The following is a 12,500-nucleotide window of genomic DNA, read 5'->3' on the forward strand; positions in this document are numbered from 1 at the left end:
TTACCCCCCACCCCCCCCACTCAGTCATTATATCCACATTACTAATGATTATTGATCAAAAATCTCATTGTGTAAATATTTTGTGGAAGTACCAATAGTCATCACTAAAATATTATCGCAATATGGATGTTGGTATATGGTCAGTCAAGTAGTCTTGTTTTGTTGTGCATGTGACATCTCACATGTGGCTTTGACTTTTACAACTGAACATTTAGCGCACTTAGTAGAAAATACTCAGATGTTTATCATGTCGCGCTATTCAGCCTAAAAATACGGAGATATGATTTTTTTTGCCCGTATTGCCCAGCCCTATTGTAGACCTAGTGTTGTTTCATATTGTGATACTGACAGAGGGAAGAATACTAATATTTGTGGAAAGCCCTTGTTATAGCCTAGCCTAGCCACTGATCATACATCATACTGAGCAAACCAAACCGAAATCTGCGAAACCAGTCAAGAAATTGAAGTCCAGAAAAGGTATAAAGTTGGGTCAGATTATTATTAGGTTTCCTGAATTAAAGTTTGACTATGTGTTACCGCAATAAGCGTCCCCCCACTCAGGTTTTAGCCCTGGCCCGGCTCACTGGTTCCCCCCTGCTTGGTGTGCTGTTAGCAAGGTATTGTTTGCTCTGACTCAACCCCCGTCACGGTCCAGCAGAGACCCTGGGGCAAGTAGAGGTGTGTGTGTGTGTGTGTGTGTGTGTGTGCATGTGTGTGTGTGCGTGCGTGCGTGTGTGTGTGTGCATGTGTGTGTGTGCATGTGTGTGTGTGTGTGTGTGTGTGTGTGTGTGTGTGTGTGTGCGCGTGCGCACGTGTGTGTGTGTGTGTGCGTGCGTGTGTGTGTATGCATGTGTGTGTTCTCTCAAATGTGTGCACTCCAATGGGAATAATGAGGACAATTGTTTCCGCCAGGAGTCTCACTTCTCATCCGTGCCTCTGACTGAAATACAGCCAGGTCTGACAGAAAGCAGAATACTGTATGTTCAGGTGTGACAGAAAGCAGAATACTGTATGTTCAGGTCTGACAGAAAGCAGAATACTGTATGTTCAGGTCTGACAGAAAGCAGAATACTGTATGTTCAGGTCTGACAGAAAGCAGAATACTGTATGTTCAGGTCTGACAGAAAGCAGAATACTGTATGTTCAGGTGTGACAGAAAGCAGAATACTGTATGTTCAGGTGTGACAGAAAGCAGAATACTGTATGTTCAGGTGTGACAGAAAGCAGAATACTGTATGTTCAGGTCTGACAGAAAGCAGAATACTGTATGTTCAGGTCTGACAGAAAGCAGAATACTGTATGTTCAGGTGTGACAGAAAGCAGAATACTGTATGTTCAGGTGTGACAGAAAGCAGAATACTGTATGTTCAGGTCTGACAGAAAGCAGAATACTGTATGTTCAGGTGTGACAGAAAGCAGAATACTGTATGTTCAGGTCTGACAGAAAGCAGTATACTGTATGTTCAGGTGTGACAGAAAGCAGAATACTGTATGTTCAGGTCTGACAGAAAGCAGAATACTGTATGTTCAGGTCTGACAGAAAGCAGAATACTGTATGTTCAGGTCTGACAGAAAGCAGAATACTGTATGTTCAGGTGTGACAGAAAGCAGAATACTGTATGTTCAGGTCTGACAGAAAGCAGAATACTGTATGTTCAGGTCTGACAGAAAGCAGAATACTGTATGTTCAGGTCTGACAGAAAGCAGAATACTGTATGTTCAGGTCTGACAGAAAGCAGAATACTGTATGTTCAGGTGTGACAGAAAGCAGAATACTGTATGTTCAGGTGTGACAGAAAGCAGAATACTGTATGTTCAGGTCTGACAGAAAGCAGAATACTGTATGTTCAGGTGTGACAGAAAGCAGAATACTGTATGTTCAGGTCTGACAGAAAGCAGAATACTGTATGTTCAGGTCTGACAGAAAGCAGAATACTGTATGTTCAGGTGTGACAGAAAGCAGAATACTGTATGTTCAGGTCTGACAGAAAGCAGAATACTGTATGTTCAGGTCTGACAGAAAGCAGAATACTGTATGTTCAGGTCTGACAGAAAGCAGAATACTGTATGTTCAGGTGTGACAGAAAGCAGAATACTGTATGTTCAGGTGTGACAGAAAGCAGAATACTGTATGTTCAGGTCTGACAGAAAGCAGAATACTGTATGTTCAGGTCTGACAGAAAGCAGAATACTGTATGTTCAGGTCTGACAGAAAGCAGAATACTGTATGTTCAGGTGTGACAGAAAGCAGAATACTGTATGTTCAGGTCTGACAGAAAGCAGAATACTGTATGTTCAGGTGTGACAGAAAGCAGAATACTGTATGTTCAGGTCTGACAGAAAGCAGAATACTGTATGTTCAGGTGTGACAGAAAGCAGAATACTGTATGTTCAGGTCTGACAGAAAGCAGAATACTGTATGTTCAGGTGTGACAGAAAGCAGAATACTGTATGTTCAGGTGTGACAGAAAGCAGAATACTGTATGTTCAGGTCTGACAGAAAGCAGAATACTGTATGTTCAGGTCTGACAGAAAGCAGAATACTGTATGTTCAGGTCTGACAGAAAGCAGAATACTGTATGTTCAGGTGTGACAGAAAGCAGAATACTGTATGTTCAGGTCTGACAGAAAGCAGAATACTGTATGTTCAGGTCTGACAGAAAGCAGAATACTGTATGTTCAGGTCTGACAGAAAGCAGAATACTGTATGTTCAGGTCTGACAGAAAGCAGAATACTGTATGTTCAGGTCTGACAGAAAGCAGAATACTGTATGTTCAGGTGTGACAGAAAGCAGAATACTGTATGTTCAGGTGTGACAGAAAGCAGAATACTGTATGTTCAGGTCTGACAGAAAGCAGAATACTGTATGTTCAGGTCTGACAGAAAGCAGAATACTGTATGTTCAGGTCTGACAGAAAGCAGAATACAGTATGTTCAGGTCTGACAGAAAGCAGAATACTGTATGTTCAGGTCTGACAGAAAGCAGAATACTGTATGTTCAGGTCTGACAGAAAGCAGAATACTGTATGTTCAGGTCTGACAGAAAGCAGAATACTGTATGTTCAGGTGTGACAGAAAGCAGAATACTGTATGTTCAGGTGTGACAGAAAGCAGAATACTGTATGTTTAGGTCTGACAGAAAGCAGAATACTGTATGTTCAGGTCTGAAAGAAAGCAGAATACTGTATGTTCAGGTGTGACAGAAAGCAGAATACTGTATGTTCAGGTGTGACAGAAAGCAGAATACTGTATGTTCAGGTCTGACAGAAAGCAGAATACTGTATGTTCAGGTGTGACAGAAAGCAGAATACTGTATGTTCAGGTCTGACAGAAAGCAGAATACTGTATGTTCAGGTGTGACAGAAAGCAGAATACTGTATGTTCAGGTCTGACAGAAAGCAGAATACTGTATGTTCAGGTGTGACAGAAAGCAGAATACAGTATGTTCAGGTCTGACAGAAAGCAGAATACTGTATGTTCAGGTCTGACAGAAAGCAGAATACTGTATGTTCAGGTGTGACAGAAAGCAGAATACTGTATGTTCAGGTGTGACAGAAAGCAGAATACAGTATGTTCAGGTGTGACAGAAAGCAGAATACTGTATGTTCAGGTGTGACAGAAAGCAGAATACTGTATGTTCAGGTCTGAAAGAAAGCAGAATACTGTATGTTCAGGTGTGACAGAAAGCAGAATACTGTATGTTCAGGTCTGAAGAAAGCAGAATACTGTATGTTCAGGTGTGACAGAAAGCAGAATACTGTATGTTCAGGTGTGACAGAAAGCAGAATACTGTATGTTCAGGTCTGACAGAAAGCAGAATACTGTATGTTCAGGTGTGACAGAAAGCAGAATACTGTATGTTCAGGTGTGACAGAAAGCAGAATACTGTATGTTCAGGTGTGACAGAAAGCAGAATACTGTATGTTCAGGTCTGACAGAAAGCAGAATACTGTATGTTCAGGTCTGAAAGAAAGCAGAATACTGTATGTTCAGGTGTGACAGAAAGCAGAATACTGTATGTTCAGGTCTGACAGAAAGCAGAATACTGTATGTTCAGGTCTGACAGAAAGCAGAATACTGTATGTTCAGGTCTGACAGAAAGCAGAATACTGTATGTTCAGGTCTGACAGAAAGCAGAATACTGTATGTTCAGGTGTGACAGAAAGCAGAATACTGTATGTTCAGGTGTGACAGAAAGCAGAATACTGTATGTTCAGGTCTGACAGAAAGCAGAATACTGTATGTTCAGGTCTGACAGAAAGCAGAATACTGTATGTTCAGGTCTGAAAGAAAGCAGAATACTGTATGTTCAGGTGTGACAGAAAGCAGAATACTGTATGTTCAGGTCTGACAGAAAGCAGAATACTGTATGTTCAGGTCTGACAGAAAGCAGAATACTGTATGTTCAGGTCTGACAGAAAGCAGAATACTGTATGTTCAGGTGTGACAGAAAGCAGAATACTGTATGTTCAGGTGTGACAGAAAGCAGAATACTGTATGTTCAGGTCTGACAGAAAGCAGAATACTGTATGTTCAGGTCTGACAGAAAGCAGAATACTGTATGTTCAGGTCTGACAGAAAGCAGAATACTGTATGTTCAGGTGTGACAGAAAGCAGAATACTGTATGTTCAGGTCTGACAGAAAGCAGAATACTGTATGTTCAGGTCTGAAAGAAAGCAGAATACTGTATGTTCAGGTGTGACAGAAAGCAGAATACTGTATGTTCAGGTCTGACAGAAAGCAGAATACTGTATGTTCAGGTGTGACAGAAAGCAGAATACTGTATGTTCAGGTCTGACAGAAAGCAGAATACTGTATGTTCAGGTGTGACAGAAAGCAGAATACTGTATGTTCAGGTCTGAAAGAAAGCAGAATACTGTATGTTCAGGTCTGACAGAAAGCAGAATACTGTATGTTCAGGTCTGACAGAAAGCAGAATACTGTATGTTCAGGTCTGACAGAAAGCAGAATACAGTATGTTCAGGTGTGACAGAAAGCAGAATACTGTATGTTCAGGTGTGACAGAAAGCAGAATACTGTATGTTCAGGTGTGACAGAAAGCAGAATACTGTATGTTCAGGTCTGAAAGAAAGCAGAATACTGTATGTTCAGGTGTGACAGAAAGCAGAATACTGTATGTTCAGGTCTGAAAGAAAGCAGAATACTGTATGTTCAGGTGTGACAGAAAGCAGAATACTGTATGTTCAGGTCTGACAGAAAGCAGAATACTGTATGTTCAGGTGTGACAGAAAGCAGAATACTGTATGTTCAGGTCTGACAGAAAGCAGAATACTGTGTGTTCAGGTGTGACAGAAAGCAGAATACTGTATGTTCAGGTCTGAAAGAAAGCAGAATACTGTATGTTCAGGTCTGACAGAAAGCAGAATACTGTATGTTCAGGTCTGACAGAAAGCAGAATACTGTATGTTCAGGTCTGACAGAAAGCAGAATACTGTATGTTCAGGTCTGAAAGAAAGCAGAATACTGTATGTTCAGGTCTGACAGAAAGCAGAATACTGTATGTTCAGGTCTGACAGAAAGCAGAATACTGTATGTTCAGGTCTGACAGAAAGCAGAATACTGTATGTTCAGGTCTGACAGAAAGCAGAATACTGTATGTTCAGGTCTGACAGAAAGCAGAATACTGTATGTTCAGGTGTGACAGAAAGGAGAATACTGTATGTTCAGGTCTGACAGAAAGCAGAATACTGTATGTTCAGGTCTGACAGAAAGCAGAATACTGTATGTTCAGGTCTGACAGAAAGCAGAATACTGTATGTTCAGGTCTGACAGAAAGCAGAATACTGTATGTTCAGGTCTGACAGAAAGCAGAATACTGTATGTTCAGGTGTGACAGAAAGCAGAATACTGTATGTTCAGGTGTGACAGAAAGCAGAATACTGTATGTTCAGGTCTGACAGAAAGCAGAATACTGTATGTTCAGGTCTGACAGAAAGCAGAATACTGTATGTTCAGGTCTGACAGAAAGCAGAATACTGTATGTTCAGGTGTGACAGAAAGCAGAATACTGTATGTTCAGGTCTGACAGAAAGCAGAATACTGTATGTTCAGGTGTGACAGAAAGCAGAATACTGTATGTTCAGGTCTGACAGAAAGCAGAATACTGTATGTTCAGGTCTGACAGAAAGCAGAATACTGTATGTTCAGGTGTGACAGAAAGGAGAATACTGTATGTTCAGGTCTGACAGAAAGCAGAATACTGTATGTTCAGGTGTGACAGAAAGCAGAATACTGTATGTTCAGGTCTGACAGAAAGCAGAATACTGTATGTTCAGGTGTGACAGAAAGCAGAATACTGTATGTTCAGGTCTGACAGAAAGCAGAATACTGTATGTTCAGGTCTGACAGAAAGCAGAATACTGTATGTTCAGGTCTGACAGAAAGCAGAATACTGTATGTTCAGGTCTGACAGAAAGCAGAATACTGTATGTTCAGGTCTGACAGAAAGCAGAATACTGTATGTTCAGGTGTGACAGAAAGGAGAATACTGTATGTTCAGGTCTGACAGAAAGCAGAATACTGTATGTTCAGGTGTGACAGAAAGCAGAATACTGTATGTTCAGGTCTGACAGAAAGGAGAATACTGTATGTTCAGGTCTGACAGAAAGCAGAATACTGTATGTTCAGGTCTGACAGAAAGCAGAATACTGTATGTTCAGGTCTGACAGAAAGCAGAATACTGTATGTTCAGGTCTGACAGAAAGCAGAATACTGTATGTTCAGGTGTGACAGAAAGCAGAATACTGTATGTTCAGGTGTGACAGAAAGCAGAATACTGTATGTTCAGGTCTTACAGAAAGCAGTATACTGTATGTTCAGGTCTGACAGAAAGCAGAATACTGTATGTTCAGGTCTGACAGAAAGCAGAATACTGTATGTTCAGGTCTGACAGAAAGCAGAATACTGTATGTTCAGGTCTGACAGAAAGCAGAATACTGTATGTTCAGGTCTGACAGAAAGCAGAATACTGTATGTTCAGGTCTGACAGAAAGCAGAATACTGTATGTTCAGGTGTGACAGAAAGCAGAATACTGTATGTTCAGGTCTGACAGAAAGCAGAATACTGTATGTTCAGGTCTGACAGAAAGCAGAATACTGTATGTTCAGGTCTGACAGAAAGCAGAATACTGTATGTTCAGGTCTGACAGAAAGCAGAATACTGTATGTTCAGGTCTGACAGAAAGCAGAATACTGTATGTTCAGGTGTGACAGAAAGCAGAATACTGTATGTTCAGGTCTGACAGAAAGCAGAATACTGTATGTTCAGGTCTGACAGAAAGCAGAATACTGTATGTTCAGGTCTGACAGAAAGCAGAATACTGTATGTTCAGGTCTGACAGAAAGCAGAATACTGTATGTTCAGGTCTGACAGAAAGCAGAATACTGTATGTTCAGGTCTGACAGAAAGCAGAATACTGTATGTTCAGGTGTGACAGAAAGCAGAATACTGTATGTTCAGGTCTGACAGAAAGCAGAATACTGTATGTTCAGGTGTGACAGAAAGCAGAATACTGTATGTTCAGGTCTGACAGAAAGCAGAATACTGTATGTTCAGGTCTGACAGAAAGCAGAATACTGTATGTTCAGGTGTGACAGAAAGCAGAATACTGTATGTTCAGGTCTGACAGAAAGCAGAATACTGTATGTTCAGGTCTGACAGAAAGCAGAATACTGTATGTTCAGGTGTGACAGAAAGCAGAATACTGTATGTTCAGGTCTGACAGAAAGCAGAATACTGTATGTTCAGGTGTGACAGAAAGCAGAATACTGTATGTTCAGGTCTGACAGAAAGCAGAATACTGTATGTTCAGGTGTGACAGAAAGCAGAATACTGTATGTTCAGGTGTGACAGAAAGCAGAATACTGTATGTTCAGGTGTGACAGAAAGCAGAATACTGTATGTTCAGGTGTGACAGAAAGCAGAATACAGTATGTTCAGGTCTGACAGAAAGCAGAATACTGTATGTTCAGGTCTGACAGAAAGCAGAATACTGTATGTTCAGGTGTGACAGAAAGCAGAATACTGTATGTTCAGGTCTGACAGAAAGCAGAATACTGTATGTTCAGGTGTGACAGAAAGCAGAATACTGTATGTTCAGGTGTGACAGAAAGCAGAATACAGTATGTTCAGGTCTGACAGAAAGCAGAATACTGTATGTTCAGGTCTGACAGAAAGCAGAATACTGTATGTTCAGGTCTGACAGAAAGCAGAATACTGTATGTTCAGGTCTGACAGAAAGCAGAATACTGTATGTTCAGGTCTGACAGAAAGCAGAATACTGTATGTTCAGGTCTGACAGAAAGCAGAATACTGTATGTTCAGGTCTGACAGAAAGCAGAATACTGTATGTTCAGGTCTGACAGAAAGCAGAATACTGTATGTTCAGGTGTGACAGAAAGCAGAATACTGTATGTTCAGGTGTGACAGAAAGCAGAATACTGTATGTTCAGGTCTGACAGAAAGCAGAATACTGTATGTTCAGGTCTGAAAGAAAGCAGAATACTGTATGTTCAGGTGTGACAGAAAGCAGAATACTGTATGTTCAGGTCTGACAGAAAGCAGAATACTGTATGTTCAGGTCTGACAGAAAGCAGAATACTGTATGTTCAGGTGTGACAGAAAGCAGAATACTGTATGTTCAGGTGTGACAGAAAGCAGAATACTGTATGTTCAGGTCTGACAGAAAGCAGAATACTGTATGTTCAGGTCTGACAGAAAGCAGAATACTGTATGTTCAGGTGTGACAGAAAGCAGAATACTGTATGTTCAGGTGTGACAGAAAGCAGAATACTGTATGTTCAGGTGTGACAGAAAGCAGAATACTGTATGTTCAGGTCTGACAGAAAGCAGAATACTGTATGTTCGGGAGGCCGGGGAGGTGCGGGGCACGGACCTCATTTGCATAAAGTAACTGGAAAATGCAAGGTGACTGGAAATGCAAATAGTTGAATACAGGAGAATACTGCTATCTCCTGCTGCACAAGGCAACATGCAATTCAGTGTCCTCCATAATGGCTTCACATTAACGCTGTGGTAGGCTAGACTGCTGTAATTGACATGATGACAGGGAGACCAGGCACAAACACAGCGAAGAGCAGTAGAATAATTCATCAGTGCACAGACAGGATGTGAAGGGATATTAGCAAGGTCCCGCTCTTTGCCCAACACAGGACGACTCAGATAGCAGCGCTCAGTGCATTTGTGTGTGTGTTTTTGCCAGGCGGCAGGCTCGGGCTCGGGCAGAGGAAGCCGCGGACATGATACTGAAAGCTGTAATTCCTCGAATTGGTGGAGGGTGGGAGGAGGGAGGGTGTAGTGGCGTCCTAGCATGTAAGGCTCGCTGGCCCCGGCAGACGGCGAGACGGCTCCAATTCGAGGCGGACGGACGAGTCTGTTTAGGCCTTTACTCTGTCCATATTTAGGAGGTCTATGGTCAGTCTATGGTTTTTGCGCGTCACGTGTTTGTGTCCTTTGTGACCGTGCATGTGTATATGGACGTGTTTCCCTCCTCAAAAGCATCATTTTGACATGTTCCCCTCTCCCCAGGACAATCCTCTGCAGCTTCCCCTCAAGAAGTGTGCAGTGGTGGGCAACGGCGGCGTCCTGAGGCACAGCCGCTGTGGACGGGACATTGACCAGGCCGACTTCATCATGCGGTGAGGAGGGACAAGGAACCCTGGTGTGTGTGTGTGTGTGTGTGTGTGTGTGTGTGTGTGTGTGTGTGTGTGTGTGTGTGTGTGTGTGTGTGTGTGTGTGTGTGTGTGTGTGTGTGTGTGTGTGTGTGTGTGTGTGTGTGTGTGTGTGTGTGTGTGTGTGTGTGTGTGTGTGTGTGTGTGCATACATGCTCGGGGCCGGCAAAGGCCTACAGACCGGCATACATCCGGGTCACCTCACGCTGTCGCCTCACGGCAAGAAGGTCCTGGGTTCGATTCCGGGATGCTGTTCTGCTGGGGGTGTAGTCCCCCCCATGTCCTCAAGTGCCTATGGTGCCCAGGTGGGTTATCTTGTGAAAGGGCCTTTCTGTGTGGAGTTAGCGTGTTCTCCCCGTGCTCCCCTGGGGTTTCCTCCCCGTGCTCCCCTGGGGTTTCCTCCCCATACGTACAGTATATGAACCCCCACTAACAACATGCAAGAAGATCGCTGCCTGATGACCAGCGACGGTGACAGAAGATGGTCCCCGGGCGCTGTACGCTGTAGCTGCTCACTGCTCCTGGCTGCCCCCCGGAGGAAGGGCATGCCAGGGTCAAAATGAGCAGAGAGAGTATTTCACTGGCCATCGTCGGCATGAGTGTGTGTGTGGCTGGCCGCATGCGTGTTTTGTAATGCGGCGGCTTTAGCTCAGGAGGTAGAGCGGGTCGGCCAACGACGCAAGGGTTGGCGGTTCGATCCCCGCTCCCTCCCAGCTGCTGTCGTTGTGCCCTTGGGCAAGACACTTAACCCTCCTTGCTCCCGATGGTGTGTAGGCACCCTGCGTGGCAGCCTGCCGCCATCGGTGTATGAATGGGTGAATGTAGACTACCTACTGATTGTAAAGCGCTTTGGATAAAAGCGCTATATAAATGCAGGCCATTTACCATTTACCATTTAATGCGTGTCGTGTGACAAATAAAGAGGGGTTTGTCCGTCCAGTTCTTCTTCTTCTGCATATGACCGGTTCACTGCCCGTCCACTCCAAACATGATTTGGCTGCAGCGCCCTCACTGGGGCCTGAGAGAGCAGCCAATGGCGCAGCAGCCATCAGAGAGAGTGAGAAAAAATGGGCCACTGTCAGGGCAAGCAAGAAAGGAGGCTAGGTGTGAGTCAGCTAAATTGAAATAGACAGAGATAATGGGAAAGAAAAGAAAGTAAGGAGAAAAGCGTGAACTAGAAAAAAGTAGAGACAAAGCATAAAGAATGTCTTGTCTCACACATTGAGATGAGAGATGCAATGAATGATAATACTTGTTTTTTTTATCTGGATCTAAAACAGAATAATCATTCAAATTTCATGAATATAAGATAAGATAAAGGTGTCGTCCCATTCGAAACAAGTTATCAAAGACATTTGTAGCGGCTTTGATAGAGGAGGAAACCATCCCCGAAGAAGCTGTGATCCTCCCTGAGAAGGTGAAAGCTATACTGTCTTGATATATTTATCTTTGAGGCTGAACGACTCGAACAGCAAAGTCTACAGTAAGGGAGAAACTAAAACTGATGCCAGATCTGCTGAGATTAGACCTTGAGCATGAGGGAACGTGAACAAAGCTAGAACTTGAGCTCAGTGAAACAGAACTTTGAGAATACCAGGAAAGAGCTACGAAGGAAGAATGGCCACATGGATTTAGATGAAAGGAGATAGGACTCAAAAACAGACTCCAGAATCACATTGAACCATTTGAGTTGCATAATTAATTATAATCATAATAATAACAAAGAAGGGAGTGTTTGATGTTAGATGGCACAATGGCTGCCACACAAATTGCAATCAGAAGGTTTTAAAAAGCCTGTATGCTCACTAGTGTTTTTTCTGTCATTCATACACCATCACATCAATGTGTTTGTAGTCATCTCAAATGGCTGTGGCAATCACCGAGTGAGACTGTAAACCAGTGTAAGGGGAGACTGTAACAGCTCTGTTAAGTCTAAGTGCTACACCATAAATTAACACAGTATTCTGTGTTGAGATAAACAAGGGGAAATACTCCCCCTGTTTGAATTAGATAGATTTACAACCATTAAAGTTAAAGTTCATAACTCATTAAAGTGAGTTATGGAGGACACAGATAAGGAAATGTCATGTCATCCACCCATACTTTATCAAACTAAAAACACTAAAATTTAAAGATTTGGTTTACTACACTACAGAACGGTTCAAATCATGTACCGAGCCAAAAACCAATTACTACAGTATCCAAAAGTTGTTTAAACTGAGAGAAAGTCATCATGACTTAAGAGGAAGATGTTTATTAAAAAAACAATGAAATACTAAATATCACTGTATAAGCATTAAAGGAGCTAATCTGTGGAATAACTAGTGAGGAATTGATGTCATGTAGACCACTTAATCATTTAAAAAATTGTTTCAAACGGAGGTTTAAAGATCTGATATTGAATAGATACAGAATGGATTTTATATCGTAATTATGTGTTTGTTTGTAAATATGTATGTACTGTAAGTGTGTGTCTGTGGGGGGGGGGGGGGCGTGCAATGCATGCGTGTGTGTACGTATGTTTGTAAGTATGTTTATATAGTATGCTATAAATGTATTAGGTACAACTATAGTATGTGATAGTATTATGGAAATAATCTGAGTATGCACATTTCATATACTAGGCAGCATCTCGCGCGCTAGATAGATAGGTAGATAGATAGATAGATAGATAGATAGATAGATAGATAGATAGATAGATAGATAGATAGATATTAATATTATAGTAGTATAACAAGTTATTACATTATAATACTATTTCGTATTAAGCCTATAGATATAAAAACA

General features: G+C 42.2%; 1 protein-coding gene across 1 annotated transcript in view; it reads left to right on the forward strand.

Moving 5' to 3' along the window:
* st8sia1 (ST8 alpha-N-acetyl-neuraminide alpha-2,8-sialyltransferase 1) overlaps positions 1 to 12,500 on the forward strand; it is a gene marked incomplete at both ends in the record, with an annotated part of 40,124 nt that overhangs the window by 21,043 nt on the left and 6,581 nt on the right. The window contains one exon of the mRNA XM_083657315.1: positions 9,571 to 9,680. Coding sequence (XP_083513441.1) covers positions 9,571 to 9,680 — 110 coding nt within the window. The remainder of the gene's footprint in view (positions 1 to 9,570; positions 9,681 to 12,500) is intronic.

Source organism: Poromitra crassiceps, assembly GCF_964638095.1.
Source record: "Poromitra crassiceps genome assembly, chromosome: 2".
NCBI classification, from domain to species: Eukaryota; Metazoa; Chordata; class Actinopteri; order Beryciformes; family Melamphaidae; genus Poromitra; species Poromitra crassiceps.